This window comes from Nanorana parkeri, unplaced genomic scaffold, assembly GCF_000935625.1.
Source record: "Nanorana parkeri isolate BGI_ZX_2015 unplaced genomic scaffold, ASM93562v1 scaffold2016, whole genome shotgun sequence".
Lineage (NCBI taxonomy): Eukaryota > Metazoa > Chordata > Amphibia > Anura > Dicroglossidae > Nanorana > Nanorana parkeri.
The window spans coordinates 28637-47857 of record NW_017308284.1 but is presented as its reverse complement, the minus strand read 5'-3'; the positions used below and the strand labels follow the sequence as shown (position 1 = coordinate 47857).

At 44.4% G+C, this 19221-nt stretch overlaps 1 protein-coding gene across 1 annotated transcript in view; it reads right to left on the bottom strand.

Moving 5' to 3' along the window:
* The window catches only part of CIT (citron rho-interacting serine/threonine kinase), a 114821-nt gene extending 101560 nt beyond the window's left edge, over positions 1 to 13261 (bottom strand). Inside the window, exons 1-4 of the mRNA XM_018572389.1 lie at positions 13234 to 13261; positions 9538 to 9635; positions 1966 to 2107; positions 264 to 439 (exon numbers count right to left, since the gene is read on the bottom strand). Coding sequence (XP_018427891.1) covers positions 264 to 439; positions 1966 to 2107; positions 9538 to 9633 — 414 coding nt within the window. The 5' untranslated portion in view covers positions 9634 to 9635; positions 13234 to 13261. The remainder of the gene's footprint in view (positions 1 to 263; positions 440 to 1965; positions 2108 to 9537; positions 9636 to 13233) is intronic.
* Between the last annotated feature and the right edge of the window lie 5960 nt (positions 13262 to 19221).

The window sequence follows — 19221 nt, the reverse complement described above, 5'->3', positions numbered from 1 at the left end:
TGATAGGTGGCTGAGCGGTGTGGGAGGAGAGACACCGGCCGATCACATCGCTCGGTCCGGCTGTCACTTTCTCTCCTCCGTGCTGGGACACAGAGCAGTGTCCAGCGGGGAGGAAAGAACGCAGGGATTTGCCGATGTATCGGCAGGAAAATTGCACTTTTGGCATTTAGCTAAGAGCGCCATTTTCGGCCGATATGTTTCGGCGGCCGATATATTGGTGCATCCCTAAAATATTGAATAAGAAATATATAGCGCCCAAGTACCTGTTCCTGTGCCAGTAGTGCTTTCTTCTTCATCACTTTCATAGCAAAGGTTTCTCCAGTCACTTTCTCTTTGACAACATGCACATCTGCAAAATGGCCTCGTCCAATAACATTCTTCACTTCAAAATCCTTCACACTGGGCTGAAGCTCATGTAACTCTGCTACAGTGTCACAATCTAGGAGGTGGAATATTATCACAGACCAGAGACAAAATATTACAGTGCCAACTAAAAAAACTTGATGAAATTAAATGGTGCACATGGTTTTAAAAAAGGGTGCCATTTTAAATAAAATGTAAAACAAAATAATAATAAAGTTAAAAAAAAACAACATAAGACTAACTAAATGCAAACAAACAATTGTATCTCCTTTGATTGCAATAGGTCAAACAGCTTCACCCTGGACCTAGGATACCTGGGGGTCCACAGGGACTCCAAGATCAATTTGAAGACTAATACAGGTACTTTAGTACTGTTGTTACCATACCCACTTTTGAAGCCAGGTCAGGTCCCCCTTTTCTAGCACTTAGTTATAGCTGCATGACCTATCGTGAAACCAGTATGCTAGATCAGTGTTGCTCAAACCTCTCCTAGTGTCCCACCATCGGTACCTGTTTTGTGGGCATCAATACTAGAATCTAAATTGCAATAGTGAGTGAGATGCTAATGACATGTTGCCTGCAACATGTTCACTGTTGATAAGGAGCGAGAAGAGGTTTAGGAAACATTGCCCTAGATCAACATAACTGAATACCCCCTGTTACCAGGTCACCTATTTCTACAAAAGATTTCCCATAAGATTATATGTGCAATGAATGTACTGTATAACATGTACTGTATGTTATTTACCTGTAAAAGCCTCCCTTGAGTAGACAGCTAAAAGCCCTGAGCCCTGAGACTGCTGCTCGGTGTAAGCATCTTGGACAGCCTCAGAGTATTTTCCTTCATTCCTGCCCCGGCAGCTACATGAGAGGTTGTGTAGGGAGGTGAGGAGAGGGGCAAAGATGCTAAAGAGTAATCAGAAACTCCCAGAAGAAAAGAGGACTCTGTGCACAGAGAGAAGGTTGGGCTAGCAAGTTCAATTCATTGCAATTAAATTTATAAAATATATATTTTATGGAAAGAATATATTTAATAAAAATATATTTTATGAAAAGAAGAATTTGAAGTAACCACTGTGTGCTGGTTGAAGATTTGCCATAATGTTGACATTTTGGCACACGTACCTTACAAGTATATCCTCCCCCATGGCTGTGCGGCGACTGTCCCATGCCACCATTTCCGGGTCCTCCTCGGCCATTGGGTGTCCACGAACGATGTAACTCCTGTGCATGCACACAGGACTTGCATCCTTCCTAGCATCAGGCCCTTTCACAGCATCTTAGAAATGCCATGAATGAGCTGAATGTGTACACGGCATGGCACATGAGTCGTGCAGTGTTTACAGAAAAAAAATTAAAAAATCACTAGGGGAAAGAATTGCCTCCCAGAATTTTTTTTCAACTTTCAACTTAAAATACTTGACTTTTCTGCACAGTTACCTGCAAGCTGGTGACAGGGTCTCCAACGTTAAAATAATAGAAACTCTTCCTATAGTATGGTGAACAGAAACCCAGAATGCAGAAAAGCAACTACCTGATTTCCGAAATACATTACTGACCACAATCCCAAATAAAGCAAAGGTAAACCATAGTGAACCTTACATTTTTTGACAAAGTTTGCTACATGTTTGATCTTCATTAAGGCCGGGCTGTTGCATTCTTCGAAGAGTACAAATAGGGAATCTAGAAGTCCTTCTCTGCTGAGGGCTGACAGCTGTTGTTGAACTACACATGATGACCTTCCCTAAAAAAAATTAGCAAAATGATTATATACAAAGCAATGTTTCCTTTAAATAGACCTGCATACAGTGGCTGCCACTGCTGACCTCCGCCTGGAAATGTTGAACAGCTGTCTGGCTGTCATGAAAACTTTCCTGCTTCAAGAGGAACTTTACCCACAAATTAAATGGTCTCCCAAACATTTACTATTAAAGGAAAACTATTGGGAGAGTAAAATATCTTCTTTCCAATAGCTTGAGTCGGCTTGTGACACTGCAGCTGTCACACACCCACTCCATAGCTCGAGAACTGAGCCATCACAATCCGCTGATCACTCAGCTCACCACTTTTCCCTGCAGAGAACGGTGACTGCCCCGCAAGAATTCCCCCTTCCCCTATCTGTTCCTCCAGTTCTTGGAAAGTGGGCGAATACAGCTGGCTCTGCCTCTACAGAGGCAGAGCCAGCTGTCAATCAGGCAGCGGGATGGACCCCGAAAATATTGTTGGGATCTTTCCCAGCTGCAGCGCACCTCTGTGCTGTCAACAAATAGCAGGCAGTAGTTATATGCTGACTTTGGGTCACAGGAGTACATTAGTTAAAAAAAAAAAAAAGGTTTGGCTAGAGTTCTCTTTTAAGAAATGCCAATTGTTGTCATTGTGCTTATTTCAGCTCTCAACTGAACCACATGTGCACCACAATGGCAACTGCAATCCAAAGAGAGGCCAAGATGGCATCTTTGTCAGGAGTGTAGTTCTGCTTCAATACTTTACTGACCCAGCATGGAGATAAGATCTTCTAACTTTCCTGATTTCATTTGTTCTACGTCACTGCCTTTACAGGACAGGCAAGCAATTAGAATATTCAAAAGGTCAGCAATGAGAGGCTCACTATTTATCTCAGAACGGGTTTACTTAAAGCATTTATCCCACCCCTTCTTAACACAAAACAGACATTGCATGGGATTGCCACAGACCAAGTGAATTACTGCATGGTATGGAAGTTTTTCTCCGACTGTCCTCTGTCATATGCTGGTATTGTAAACATAAGGCTGTAACAAGCAGTGTCATCCAGCCTGTCGCCCTGGGGACACTTGCTAGAAGAAAAATCAAATCAAACGGAAGAAAGGAAAAAAATTCTCCAGAGAAAAATTTTTAGCTCCTTACTCCTGACGCTAGGCAAAAAACTGGAGACTTGTCAGCAGGTGGGGGGTTTGGCCACCGGCAGGGGCCGCCCCTAGGCTGTAATTGGTCTTTAGTTTTGTGCCTAGCGTCCTTCTCCTGCAGGTGGCGATATTACCCTACCATTCAGGATCTACGATCTGTTGCCTGTGTCCTTCAATGAACGGGAGAGAAACTTATGTTTAAAGCTCAACACACACACATTGCAATCTGATTGTACATTCTTCTTTAGATCTACCAACAAGGGCCTGCTGTAAACTGATTGGATGGTTTAGGTAGGCCCCAATTCACATAGTTTTGGTAGATCTGAATCGGTTTGTACAGAGATTGTATGGTCAGATTGTAAATGTTTATGGTGAGCTTAAGACTATAATATTATACTCCACAAAGGTGTTCTTTACCTATATGGGGTGAGTGAAGTTGTTTTTTTTCTTTTTAAATAATAGCAAGCTGCAACACCCACCTGTCAGGGCCTGCGCCTAGTTGCTTATTTGAGAGTATTCCATTTTTTTTTCAGAATAGCGTACTTTTACAAAAGGGTATATTAAGGGAATGCATAAGAACCTGTCTTCAGGACAGGCAAAGGATTGAAACTGGATCTATCACACAGTTACCAGCAAGCACGTCCATTTATACCTCTTTAATGTCTTTAAAGTTTGAAGCCAAGTCAGATTCAATTGGTACTGGGTAGAAGAACATCTGGGAATACTGGGGACTGCAGACCTTTTGTAGCCGATACACTTTGTTTCTTTGTCTTCGAGAAGGGGGTTTTAACTTGATGAATCTCAATGCTTTGTTCTTAAAGCAGAACTCTGGGAAGAATTATTATTAACCCTTGCAGTGAAGCTACCTCCGCTTTGTAAGGGTTAACTGTTCATTTTGGTCTAGGGAGGAAAATAACAAGGCTATACTCACCCGATCCTCGGAGTTGGCCAGCTGTGACAGCACTCCCTCCAGCCTCTCTCCTGCTACACTGTAGTAATGGAATGTCCTATGTCCTCACATCACGTCGGCTCGGACTATGAGGATGAGTGATTCTCACTCACCTCATAGTTCTCCTTTAAGCTTTTTGCCTGATGCTGTGAGTCTTCTTTCCTGGAGTCTATTTACACTAAAAACATAAATCTGGCGCAAATATATCCCATGAGACCATATGCGAGTTCAAGCACTCGCAATTGCTATGATAAATTCCCCCACTGTGTATAGAACATGATGATTTATAGGACCGCTGCAACGGAGGGGGAGAAAGGCTCCAGGGATCAGTCTAAAGGTGCCCATACACCTGCCGATCATCGTATGATAATCGCGGGAAATCCAGCGATCGTACGATAATAGGCAGGTGTATGGAAGGCGTGCGACCGTTTCCACTGTACGGTCCCACGTCTTTTGTCTCCCGAGCAGGCTCGAAAACCCGTACGATTGTCGGCGGGTTAGTGGCGTTCTTGGGAGACAAATGCCGCACGGGCCAGTGTGTGCAAGCACACACTGCCCGTGCCGCATTGGAGTCATCGGAAGCCCGCCTCTCAGCGGGGCGGGCTTGCGATGATCCCAAGTACGATCTGCCTGTCCAAGATGGGCAGATCGTACAAGCTTGAGTGTATGGCCAGCTTTAGAGTGTGCTGGCTGAGAGAATTAGTTGAGTATAACTTTGTTCATCTTCCTTCCTAGACCAAAATAAGCATTTAACCCTTGCAGTCCAGGGGTAGCCCCACTGCAAGGATTAATTTTCACCAGAGTTCTTCTTTAAGTAACGCAGATCCCTAAAGCGTATGTAGAGCCAAAACTTATTTTGTAGCTTCTGCATAGAGAAGGGAAGGATTAGAACCCCTGCCAGTTTATTTTTGCCGTCTGTGTAACATTGGGCAATCCCCCTTTACTTTCTGTGAGAGAGGCACAATAGAAAGTTAGAGGAAATCTCCCAAAGTAAGGGGAATTCCCCGCATAGACAGTTGTCCCTGGAACAGATGTTACCATTGAAAGTTTTTCCATTATTTCTTGTTCTGGGGATTTCCTCTCACATTCTTTCTTGGTGTCAATGATCATCAGTACAAGCAGAGGGGTATATCTCCCAAAAGGGAACACAGCCAGCAATAAAAAGTTGCGGGTCTTGCCCTTCCCCACTATATCCAAAAATAAATAAATAAATGTAAAGAAAACACTTCAAATAAAGATTATTCAACATTTTTGAGACCATGATCTTCTTACTGGTCCACTACATTGTTAAGACGTAGCATTTTCTCGCTGAATGTTGTTACCTAATTTACTATCATTTCCAGTGATAAGATGCATAAAAAATTCCGGCTGAATTACCATTTGTTATGTCTCTTGGCTTGAGCACCTTAAACAATTTTGTTAGACATATCAAGTGTAGTTTTATACTTTTTGTATGTGACTGCCTTTACAATAAAGACTTAAATACATTCACTTTGGTGCTAGCTACGCGTCACAACTTTAAGATATTTTTAAACTGTTGACCAGTGTCAGCATCTGTTTCCTTGGTAATTTTTGCAGTAGCCTAGTTTAATTGTGTTCAAACCATTACATCTTTATGTGCAGATCACACAAAAGCACCATGCATGTTAATGAGTTTTGCGCAGGAAGAAACTTATCTGTATATTGACAAATGTGGAAACTAAAAGAAGAACATACCGTATATACTCGAGTATAAGCCGAGTTTTTCAGCCCATTTTTTGTGCTGAAAAGTGCCCCCCCTCGGCTTATACTCGAGTCAGCGTCTCGAGCTGGTTCCCTGTACTATGGATCATTTAACCCATTCATGTTAGCAGAGGATCATTGTAAATGTATTGTTGCAGGCACTCTATATGTACATGTACTATATACTACATATAGAATGCACTGAACAATAGATTTACAATTATCCTCTGCTAATATGAATGGGTTAAATGATCCGTAGTACATGATATGTAGCCCTGTACCCCCTTTTTCACTTACAGAGCTAGGTTATTGTTTTTCTTTTTAAAAAAAATGTATGTAATTTTATTGGTATCTATCTTCATTTTGTACATTTACCAGTAGCTGCCTCATTTCCCACCCTCGGCTTATACTCGAGTCAATATTTTTTCCCAGTTTTTTGTGGTAAAATGAGGTACCTCGGCTTATATTCGGGACGGCTTATACTCGAGTATATACGGTACGTCTCTGGGGACCTTGTTCACCTCACTGTCACCCAACAATGAACACAACCACAGAGTGACTATCCGATTAACCGATTAATCGAACTTAATAATCGGCTAACTAATCAATTTTGAAAATAATCGTTAGCTGCAGCTCTACACATAACACCTACATAATAGTGTAGGCTAATTAAGGAGTATTGGTTTGTTCCTCAGTTTCACTGTTCGCTGCCTGGGAGAGTACGTTTGCTGCAAAATAATAAATGTCTTTTCATAGAGCAGAGTACTGTGAGATTCAATCCAACTTGTTTTTAACCAAGCTCTGTTTACTGCACTGTGCATTTATGTTCTGATCATGGAAATTACCATTTAAATAAGAAGCTTTTTCTATCTGCTGTGAAAAGTGGTGGGTGGATTTAATCCCAAGCATATAGTCAAGAATTTTACCACGTAATTAAGTTGCTGCTTTTAATAATATCCCTTGATAAAATCACACTAATTAGTTCACACCAGCCCAGGGTCATATACTAAAGCTGGCCATTCACTGGTCAAGGCCACCCCAACCCTCCTCATTCAAGTTTTTCAATCATCTTCTGTCAAAGGAGCCAGTTTGAAAAATCTCGGCCAAACAGCCGCAGTCACTATTTTGAGAATTTTGACAGCAGCACGCTTGTCAGTACAGGAGCCTGGCAGGGGGAATGGCATGCTGGATGGATGGCAGAATCAATTGCTTATTCTCATTCAGTTTAGGTTTACAATACAGAAACATGAAATTAATAGGATGATTCTCGTATGAGAATCGCGGGAAATCCCGCGATCGTACGAGAATTGTGCAGTGTATGGAAGGCGTGCGACCGTTCCTACTGTACGGTCGCACGACTTTTGTATTTCGAGCATGTTCGAAAACCAGCCGAGAATTGTACGATTTTCGGCTGGTTTGAATCATGCCCGTTCAGCATTGCAGTCATCGGAAGCCCGCCCCTCAGGGGGGCGAGCTTGCGATGATCGCAAGTACGATCTGCCTGTCCAAGATGGGCAGATCGTACGTTTTTTAAAGTACTTTACAACCCTTGCAAGACAAAAATCTTGCGAGGGTTGTAACGTGTATGGGCACCTGAAAACTTGATGTGATGTACTTTACTATTGCAGTTCTTTCTTTTTTGGGTACCTGATGTTCCTGTGTGGCATCTTGGAGGAATAGCTTTTCCGTTTATCTGAGGATCGCTCATCATCTCCTTGTGTGTACTGCCCGCCATTCTGATTTATATGAATCATCGAGAGATCTGGATTTATTTGCCTAATATCTTGGAGGAATTGCTTGAAGGATCTTTTTGGACCAGATGATTTTATAAAGATCACTTATTATCCTCTTATATATGCTGCCCACGGTTGTTTTTTTTCTTTATGACTTATTGAAATTTTGTGTTTTATTAGTCTGGTGGGTGGATTTTTTTCATTTTTTTTACACGAACACTGTGGATGATTTTGTCACGTTCTATTAGGATATTTATGAGAATTTGTATATTATTATGGACTATTAGTTTTGTTTTTTATGTACTCTACTTGGTTACACTGTTTATGTTCTAGGGCAATTTTCTTTTTGTAATATTTAATATTCGCACCATTTTATTTGGGATTATTAATTTGCATTTTTAGATTGGATCTGTAGCGCCCTCTGCTATGTCACTACTGAATTTAGTGTATATCTGGACTATAATCTGAAGGAAGGTGATAAAAGGTTTGGGGACACCTTGCAGAACACTCTCTCTCCCCTGGGGCCCTCCCTGGGAGGAGGTCTGTGTGCTACAGATGCCTGGCCTAGGCCTCAGCATGTGGCAGATGCTGGGGGCCCAGAGACTTTAGATGCTACTGGAAAGGAACCTGATGGAAGCTGGGCTGGAGGTGGAATCTGCTTATTGAGGAGTGCCGCAGAGGAGCTGGTGAAAGCTACCATCTGGAACCCTGTAAGAGATCACTCACCCTATTCTCAGGTACTTTACTGAAGAGAAGCCAGTTGGTGCACTACAAGTCCTGTGACAGTTCTCTTTCAAGGTCCTGGACTATTCCTGGCTGTTCTCTGTGCTACTACATACTACTGGTCGCTCTTACAGGACCGTGAACGCTAAAAAGACCGTAGGACTCAAGCCTGTTCTGTTCCGGAGTGTCGGTGTTGCTAGAGCTGAGAAAGGGGCCAGTGGCTGGCAAAACAGATAGGAGAGCTCTATTTCATATTCACCTACTCCTTTCGGGGGGGGTGAGCGCTACAGATTAATAGCGCGGTATATCATTATTCACCTATTATCACTATATTTATTAGCACTGCAGCTTTCCCACTTTAGGAATGTATTTATTGTTAGTTCTACTACTAGCGCGGTGTACCACCTTTATGCATTCACTGAACTGCAGAGTGAATATTTAGTCAGCTTAAAGTAGAAGTATTGGGAGAGTAAAATTTACATTTCTCAATACTTAGAGCTGGTGTGGGACACTGCAGCTGTCACATGTCGATTCTATACATCGACAGCGATCACAAACCGCTGATCGCTTAGCTTATGGTCTTCTCCCTGCAGGGACTTCCAGTCAACGCTTGCCGCAGGGATTCTCCCCTCTCTCTGTTGCTCCAGAGCTCATTGGAGGGACAGACAGAGGAGGGGGTGGGCACAGCTGGCTCTGGATCTAGAGAGGCAGAGCCAGCTGTCAGTCAGGCAGCAGGGTGGATCCCGACAATACATCAAGATTGTTTCCAGCTACAGCCTGCTAGATGCTGACTTTGGATCACAGATGTACTCCTGTGACCCAAAATTTTCTTTTTCTCTTTCAATATTCCATTCATATTATATATTTATATTAAACTAGACCACACAGGGACTCGTGTACACACACACACACACACACACACACACTAACACAATCACATACAGACACACAAAGGTTGAACTTGATGGACCTGTGTCTTTATTCAACCTCAAATACTATGTAACTATATTTATCATAAGTTATATAATTGCCATAACCAAAAGTGAAATTTATTAGATCTGCACAATGTTATGGCTAAAAATAACACTATAGTTTATTCTAAAACGTAAAAAAAACTTTACATACAGTAGTTAAAGACGTTTCAGTAAAAGGATAAGTTTGGCACCTGAAAAAAGCTGTTGAGTCGCGCAGCCCTACTAGTAATGGGCTCGGAAGATATGGAATCAGTTCCCCCGCGTGGTCCGAACTTGAATTTCAACATTTCTGAAATTACAAATGCAATGAATATGTTATACAAATGTTTATGGTCAATATCACCCTAGATAAAAAGAGGCAACACCACCACACTATTTTTTTGTTTTTTTTGTTCTTAACTGTTGTAGTTTTGAAAGTATATGTTACCATGTTGATGATGTGAATGGGTTAAGAAAAAATAGCAAAATCACTACTCATTAAAGCAGAACTCAACACTTTAAATACATGCTAGTGAGCGGTCTATCTACCAAAGGATATGTAATTCTGTTTAGACAGGCTTGCGATCCAAGCACACCTTCCAGACAGCCCAACCAGGACCCCAACCTTTGATGCAGTTAAAAAGCACAGTTGGCTCTATGAGACACGTCCAGCATGTTGATTGGACAATAAATGAGGAACAGCACAGTGAAGAGGTAATATTTGTGCTTTCCACTCCTGCAAGCATATAAACACTGAACTCACATTTCCAAAGTAACTACAAATGCTAGTTGCCTAACTGTTATGTTGACCCAGTAGCCTCAAGACTGAGTTACCAAACCAAAACAAGCGTGCGGATCAGGAAGATTTTTGTCTAGTTGGACCACAATTGACGTGTTAGTGGTGTTGTACAACAAAAATCTCAAAATGAAAACTGCACGTGCTCAAACGAAAACCTGTTCTTTCGATCTATGAAAATCGGCCAGTTAGTGGTGCTGGGGAACATTAATTGCGAACTACATTGAACTGTGCATGATGGGCTGTTTGAAACGAAAATTGAACGAGGGTGAGATGTCTAGCCATCTTAAGAGACCATTCACATCAGCTGCAGTGCGTTTCGGCCCGATTCTGGCCAGAAACGCACTGCCTCGCATTGCGGCCGGCTCACTTTTTTGTGGGACAGGAGGGGGCGTGGCCGCCATTGAAGTGAATGGCACCGTAACCACGCCCTCCGGCTGCAATGCAATCGGCTGCACGGGATAACAAGGCAGTCCGGTTCGATGAAAATAGTGCTTGCAGCATTTTGATCGGACCGGACCGCAGACATAAAGTGCTTTGCGATCCAGTGCGGCCGATTGCATTGCAGCCCCTCCTGCCCCGCAAAAAAGTGAGCCGGCCGGAATGCGAGGCAGTGCGTTTCTGGCCGGAATCGGCCCGCAGCGCACTGCATCTGGTGGGAATGGGCCCTTAGAGGGGATCTCTATATATATATATATATCTATATACACACACACACACACTTGTTCCTGGTCAGTGACTCAAGAAGCATGGAGGCCAAGGCAACAACATGACTGCCAGGTAACTAGAACATTTACAAGGAATGGTCAGCAGTGGCAGCCTTCTTGATTCTAAAATGGCAGTGCCATTTTAAAGACTGGATGGAAGTCAAAAACAGCTCCTCTAGGCCCCATTCACACTTGAGATTTGGGCAGTCTCATGAATTGCTCCATGACACCCATGCAGACAGCAATTACTGCGGGTGATGGTCCCTGGACGCAAACTGTTTGTGTCCAGAGACGATAATCTGCAAGTAATTGCAGCATGTCTGATTAACTGTGAATGGCCACAGGCAGTCATTGCTTTGCATAAAGGTACCCATACACTGTACGAGGATCGTACAAGAATCGCGGGAAATCCTGCGATCGTACGATAATCGCAAAGTGTATGGAAGGCATGCGACCGTTTCTACTGTACGGTCGCACGTCTTCCGTCGAACAAGCAGGCTGGAAAATCCGACGAGAATCTTCCGATTCTCGCCGGGTTAGTGGCCTGCTTGTTCGACAACTGCCGAACGGGCCGGTGCGCGCACACTGCCCGTTCAGCATTGCAGTCATCAGAAGCCCGCCCCTCAGGGGGGCGGGCTTGCGATGATTGCAAGTACAATCTGCCTGTCCAAGATGGGCAGATCGTACGTTTTTTAAAATTACTTAACACCCCTCGCAAGACAAAAGTCTTGCGAGGGTTGTAAAGTGTATGGCCACTTCCTGCCCGCACGAGTCTCAAGGAGCAATTTGTGAGACCGCGGCAATCGCAAGTGTGAATGGGGTCTTGTATGTATTTCATCTTTGTACCGTATGTAGATGTTTGCAGGACGGCCAGCTGAAAACGGAAGTAAAAAAAAAATAATCCATGAATATAAAATTGCTGGGAGGCAGGGATTTTTGACAGAAGGGACATGCAAAATCACTTCTGTCAAAAATATTCTTACATGTACATGAATGCCCTCTGTGTCTCATTGGGGAGATTTCCTTTCACTTCCTGTTGAAAGCTGCAAGGGAAATCCCTGGTGGGCAGCAAGGTCACCAGAACTAGTTTCCCCACTGGAGGAAATACCATCTCTTCCTGTTCTACTGAAATTTCAGGGTTATTTTTTTTACTTTAAAGTTGGCCATACCTATATTTATATATATTTATGCTGCAGCAGCCGTGTTATTGGTGTCATTTTTAACAGCCAGCGATGGCTGTTAATGTACAAGCGATCTATACAGCCGCCGGATCGTTTGTACCGTGCGGCGCCCTGCTTCCAGCCGCTGATCTCTCTTCCGATCACTGGACCCGGAAGTGATGTGTATTACATCACTTCCGGTGTCACTCTTACAGTCTTGTCATGTCATCAACACTAGTGCTTTCTGGGCCACGCAGGATCCCCTTTATCAGGCTCAGCAATGCTGGTGACATCTATCCATTTTGTACTGAGTGGCGGCGCCATCCGCGATCACAACGAGCACCTCATCCCCCCTTTTTTCCGGTAAGGAGTGCGATAAGGTATCTTTTTCATTTATTTACCCGACGTGACCCAGTCTTTCATATTTTGCAAAAAAATCGGGTATTATGTTTCTGTGCACTCAATTTTAATTTAGTGTATTTTATCCAAAAAATACGTGTTTGATAAACATTTGCGCAAATACCGTGCGACTTAACAAATTGCAACCAGCATTATTCTACAGGGCCTCTGCTTTCAGAACATATATCATTGTTTGGGGGTCTGGAGCTGTTTTCTAGCCAACAAATGTATATTTTATCATGTGTGCGCAAAAAGTAAGAAAATGCTCCGGACATCAAGTGGTTAAAAGCGTTGACAAATGAATCACTTGCTACTTCCTTTGTATTCCGCCAGCAGACGCCAACCGAGTACCTGTAGATTTTCCAACTGGCTCCTTTGATCAGCTGTCCGAAGGATGCCAGCCGAAAGGGTGTCATCAGCAGCACCCACTGTGCAAATTCTTGAGAAACATCCGAAATTCACATAGTAGATGGCCAGTTTAAGTGACTGTCAGGCACCAGGATAAATAGGTAGGGACTGTGCCTTACAAGGACACAGACAGCAATAAAAACCTGACATAATATAATCCCTCTCCACTCCAAACAAAACTAAACAAAAACCCTTTGGCTTGAGTTGTACTTTATGAATAGCACAGATAAACAAAGAGGTCCTTGTAACATAAACATCTGACAGTTGTATTTTGACAGTCAGCTGTAACAACAAAGCACCAGCCTCCTTAGTACACACCCCTGCTGTCTGTAGATGAGGTGCACACCACAGGCTGGGCACCCCGATCTTATAGTAGAAAGACTGGGAGTATACATATCCGGATCGCACCCCATAACAATAACATTATCATTCACTCACCCAGCAGCGATCCTTACCGCCATTAAATTCAAATCCAATATGGACTTCGTGAGGTCACTTCCGGGGCGTCCCGGGGAACTTTTCATTCCAACTCTCAGGGCTCCGTGTGTCTGCCAGCATCTGTTACACTGAGTCGTTTTACTCGGAAACAGAAGCATACAGCATAAACTTGTCTTTTTTTAGATTATATGATGGATGTCCAGTGGGAACAACAGCTCAAAGCACTAGACATGCTGCAGAGCGTTTCCCGAAAGCAAAATGTCCGATGCGGCTTCAATCGTTCACCACCTTCATGGCTAGCCAGGATGAGCTCCGCTTACACTGCTGCCCCCTAGTGGAGATGCTATCATATTGCTAGCTGTCAGTTTCTGGACCGGGTGTGTGAGATGCGTGCGGAATGCTGATTTTCTCCCTAATTTTGATGTAACACAGTAAGAAAAAATACCGGTGCAGTGGGCAACCCCCCGCACTTCAAGTGCTCCTTTTTGTCTAGGGGCTGGAGTAAAGCAGATTTACTAACCGGATCCCCATTTCTCTGGTGGTCAGTCCTCTTCCACTCCTGCAGTCCTCTTTTCCCCTCCACTCCTGCAGTCCTCTTCTCTTCTCCCCTTCACTCCTGCAGACCTCTTCTCTTCCTACCTTACAATCCTGCAGTTCTCTTCTCCCCTCCACTCCTGCAGTCCTCTTCCCTTCCATTCCTGCAGTCCTTTTCTCCCCTCCACTCCTGCAGTCCTCTTTCCCCTTCCACTCCTGCAGTTCTCTTCTTCCCTCTACTCTTGCAGTTCTCTTCTCCCCTTCTGCTCCTGCAGTCCTCTTCTCCCCTTCCACTCCTGCAGTTCTCTTCCCTCCTCCTGCAGTCCTCTTCCCTTCCACTCCTACAGTCCTCTTCTCCCCTCCACTCCTGCAGTCCTCTTCTGCCCTTTCACTCCTGCAGTTCTCTTTCCCCTCCACTCCTGCAGTCCTCTTCTCCCTTCCTGAAATCCTCTTCTCCCCTTCCACTCCATTTACTTTCCTGATCCCCATTTCTCTGGTGGTCAGTCCTCTTCTCTCCTTCCACTCCTCCAGTTCTCTCCTCTTCCACTCCTGCTCTTCTCACCTTCCACTCCTGCAGTTCTCTTCTCCCCTAAGCTCCTGCAGTCATCTTCTCTCTCTCCGCTCCTGCAGTCTTCTTCTCCCCTCCCACTCCTGCAGTTCTCTCCTTTTTCTCCCCTCGGCTCCTGTGGTGGAATATCCTTCGCCTGGAACCAAATCCTTCTGTCCCAATTTCCTCCTCAGTTGTACCTTTTTGGTCTGATGTATGAAAAGGTACCATTGAACTACCAAAAGTGTTTCTCTGCACTAAAATCTTTATCTTTTAATTATATTGTTTGTATATTTTTTAAAACATAATCAAGTAATGGTAAAATAGACACTCCTGGGATAAATCAATCAATGTTGGCATATACATTGTTAATGGTCTGCATAACTGGTGTCTATTGCCTCCATACATTGTGCTGGAAGGTGTCCCTCATTCAGCTCAGAAAGTTGTATTTGTTGTATTTGTTTTTTAATGACAAGGTATTGTGACTGCACTTTTTCATTACAACGTATCTAAGATTAGGGCTGTTTCCTGCTCCTTGTTTATATAGATGTTGTGTTTTCTGGCTGTGTGCAAGATTGTTTGGCCTCAGAGGACCACCTTACTTGTCTCCCAGAGAAAAATTGGAGGTGTACCATGGTAATGTTTTGCATGGAATGTTGGGATTGGCCATTTGTGGGTCCTGAACTGTGGTTCTCCCAATGTAAGTTCTATTTAAAAAGTAATGTGGTCAAACAAGAGTATGGACTTTTTTTTGTACCCTACATGGGTTCTGTGTGCCTTTGAACAGCAAGAGTATTCCTTGGCTGAAGGAGTTAACATGCTCCAAAGTTTAAACCCTTTCCCCAGGCACACAAAAAAAGTACTTTTGCAGTGGGGCTACCCTTGCACTCCAAGGGTTAACTGCTTGTTTATGCCTAGGGTACCCGGGTGATGCACATTTACTTATCTAATTGTCGCTCCCCTGGCAAACAGCACTTACCTCTCTCCCATTCACTCCAGCTCATGGATTGTCCTTTGGCATCTTCACATATAATGTGGGGCTACGGGCCCTGCATTCGACGTGGTGATGTCAGAGGGCCTCCAACCACCGGAATGGAGGAGAAGAGGCTGCAGGTTCCAGTCTTCGAACCTGTGGGATCAGGTAAGTAAAAGTCCTTTACCAAGGTGCCTTAGACAGAACAAGCAGTTACCCCTTAAAGTTTAGTTTTAAACAGAATGTGGAACATTTGGAACCTTTGCTAAGTTTTTATGACTGTCTGTGTCCTTGCTGGGTAGGTTCACCCTCATTCACAACCTTTCTCAATGTTTTTTCAACTGATCAGGTGAATAATAGCAAGGAGACCATCCTAATGCATCCTAATAAGCACTCTGGAAGAAAAAAATGTCTGGAAAGCATCTGCTAAAATCCTTGCTTTGGCTGCAGTCACTGTTTGGGCAAGAATTTTCGTATTGGCTCCTTTGACAAAAGTCGATGAAAAGATTAACTTTTGTCGAACCGAGGGGTGCCAACAGAGCCACACATTGCTCAAATGTAATTGGGTTTCAGTCAGTTTCTAGCAGCTGTAGCAGCCTGTAAGCAGAAATGCTTTTTAAATTTAGTATTGTCAGATTGTATTCAGTCTGATATTGATCTATAGTCTATGCTCATCTGGTTTCCCCTAATCAATCTGTTGTCATTTGCATCTGCCTGCTGCTGGATGTACCCTGGCCACAAGGCAGAGCAATCAATAAAGGATTGTCATGAGTATGTATGTCTCCCTAGCGCCAGGGGTGGCAAACTCCGGCCCTCCAGCTGTTGTGGAACTACAAGTCCCTTGAGGCTTTGCAAGATTCTCACAGCCACGGGCACGACTTGCAGAGGCAAATGCATCATGGGATTTGTAGTTTCACCACAGCTGGAGGGCCTGAGTTTGCCACCCCTGCGGGCCTAGCCAATCACTAGGAGGTTGATGGCCAGTGCTGCATGCTGGGAGAGGAGATAGATCCTTGGGGTGGATCATGTGAGAACTCTCTTCCTCCCTGTGGCCCTGCCTGGGGGGAGGCTGCTACTGATTGGCTAGGCCTGAAGCCTAGGGGACTAGCCATGTGCTTACACTGGGGCCTGAGTCTGGGGTCCCAGTGGCTACTACTGATACCAAGGATGAAGTTGAATGGTGACTTCTGGTTTAAGTGCTGCTCAGCCAGGTGCTCCACACACAGATTGCCCAATCTGGCTTAAAATTCCTAGTATGTGAATGGCAGCAGCTACTGTGTTCCTCTAATTAAAGGAGTCTACACCAGCCTGTATGCTCCTGATCCTAACCCTCTCTCCCAGAAGTTCTTTAATAAAATTCTTCTGCATCATATCTACAGTCTGGACCTCGCTTTTATCTGTCACCACAGAGGGTGGTAAGTGCTATTGGGGCAGCTGATCGCTAAAAATCCCTAGACAGGCTATGGAGGACCCATCTATTCTCTGTGGCTCACTAGCTTAAAAGCAGCTGCTGTGTGTTTACATTAGAGCAGAGATGGCCAAACTGCGGCCCTCCAGCTGTGGTGGAACTACGAATTCCATGAGGCTTTGCAAGATTCTCACAGACATGATTGCCGGAGAGAGATGCTTTATGGGATTTGTAGTTTCACCACATCTGGAGGGCCAGAGTTTGGCCATCCCTGCATTAGAGGATCAGCAGGTTGCCAAGATTTTGCCTCCACAGAAAAAATAAATAAAGTGGAATTCAGCGGCTCTGTTGTGAAATTTGAAGATGAATTTCTCCACAGTGCCTTTAGCTAAATAGGCAAATTAAGGATTGTTTTAAAGTGCTTGTACTGCTTGTTCAGAGTATGTAAAGGACTCATTTAGATGGGCATCTGCTGGCAAGAAAATATCCCCATGGCACCTTGTCTGCAAACAGCCATAGCCAGCAATTATGCTGCCATATAAAATGCTTGTACTGCTTGTTCAGAGTATGTTAAGGGCTCATTTAGATGGGCATCCAAACAGCCATGGCCAGCAACCGCACCGCCAGATTTGTGCCCTGAACATATCAATGGCCAGCACCACCACTGTTTGCATGTAACTGTTCATAACAGTGGTTACCATGGATAGGGCTTCTGACCAGCCCTGGATGCAGACAGTTCATGTCCAGGGCTTGCGGTTCAGGACACAGTTTGTATGGGGTCATAGCACAGAATGGTGATGCATCCAGATGTGGAGTTTAGCTGTATCTAGATGCTGCAGTCTAGATGCCCACCTGAATGATCCATTACTTGAATGTGCATAGTCTAGATTAAATTAAAGGGTGAAATGCATCCGTTTCCGGCGGCGGAGATGAGCGCAGCTGACAGGTAAGTGTGGGGGGGGACTGGGGTAGAAAAAAAGGAGCTGGGCGGTTTTTACCCTAATGCAGAGAATGAAAAAAAAACAAGAGTTTAATCATACTTTAAAGTAGCATTAAGGTCTCTGGGTTTTTTACCTTAATGCTACTTTAAAGTATGATTAAACTCGTTTGTTTTTTTTGTTTTTTTGCATATATCTACTGCTAGGAAGCAGTAGATATATGCAAAAACATAAAAAAAATTACCAAAAAGGTAATTACTGACTTGTGTCTCCGCCGCTCGCTCCCGTCTGATGATCTGAAGCTTCTCGGGTGGACATGAAGGATGATGGGGCGGGCGCATGCACAGTAGAGATCTTCGGCCGGGAGAAGAGGAGAGACACAGGGTAAGTCAATGCTAGCAGCCCGACAGCATGCACGCGGACAGACACCATGGGACACAGAAGACACAGAAGACACAGCAGTAGGCGGTGTATCAGAGACTGACATCAGTGCTGGAGGGACTCCTAAATACAAGTGAAAAAATGTTGAATGGATTGGAGTGGACGTAGAGTTTGGGATCTGCTGAGATTTAACTAGCCTTTTAAACCACAAGGAGATTTGAGTGTTACTTGGAGCTCAATGTACTCAGTGCAACTTATGAGAGGTAGCCAAAAGAGACCTGGGGTATGAGTTAGCTGCCATTTGCCAACCTAAGACATGGTGTTTCTGAAGGCAACACCTTAGACACTGCACCTCAGAGAAAACTGATATGCAGCTTTGATTCCTAACAAGTGTGCTAACATCCACCTTTTTTGGGTAAGCATCTAGCAGCTGTCTATGGGGTGGTATTGTGGGTAAGGGGGTTAGATGGGGGTGGTATTGCGGGTAGGAGGGGTTAAGGAAGAAGATGATCGGATTGGGGGGGAATTGTGACTTTTAATGTCACTTTAAGAACCAGTGGGACCGGGATCAGGTAAGTAAAACTGCTTTACTCTAAGCATGAATGAGCAGTTAACCCTTGCAGTGCAGGTGTAGTAGCCCCACTGCAAGTGAAGGTGTTTTGTTTGCCCAGAGATATACTTTATTGTGGCTACCATCTTCAGAGATCTGTTGGCCATCCATGCACAGCCTAGCTACTGCTACTGGACTGCAGCAGTGGGAATGCAGGCACAGTCTTGGGAGAAATAGAAATTGATTGGCAAGGAAACCCATCACCCATCAATTTGTCACCCCAAGGGTGTGTGGCCAGAGGGATTGAGGAAAGCTTTCAGATGTACAAGCATTTTTTTCTTTACCAAGAGCCAGTTTTGGACTGACATACTTTCATGTGAACCTTTAGAACTACACCCTGAAGATGAGAGCGCTGGCTAATCTGGCAGCATGTCATCTGCCGCTAGAGGTGCGCACACGCAGCTGATCGCGCAACCATCTGCACCCAATGAGCGGCTCCCACCGAACAGGTGTTGTTGACGTCACGGGCTGCGCACGCACTGCCAGAGCCTTGCAGAGATGGGTGCGGGGGAGCGCGGCGCTAAGGGGCAAGGAGAGCGCAGCGCAGCCCGAGGCCTGCGGGGCCCAACACGTCCGCATTAGCTTCAGTGGGTGGGG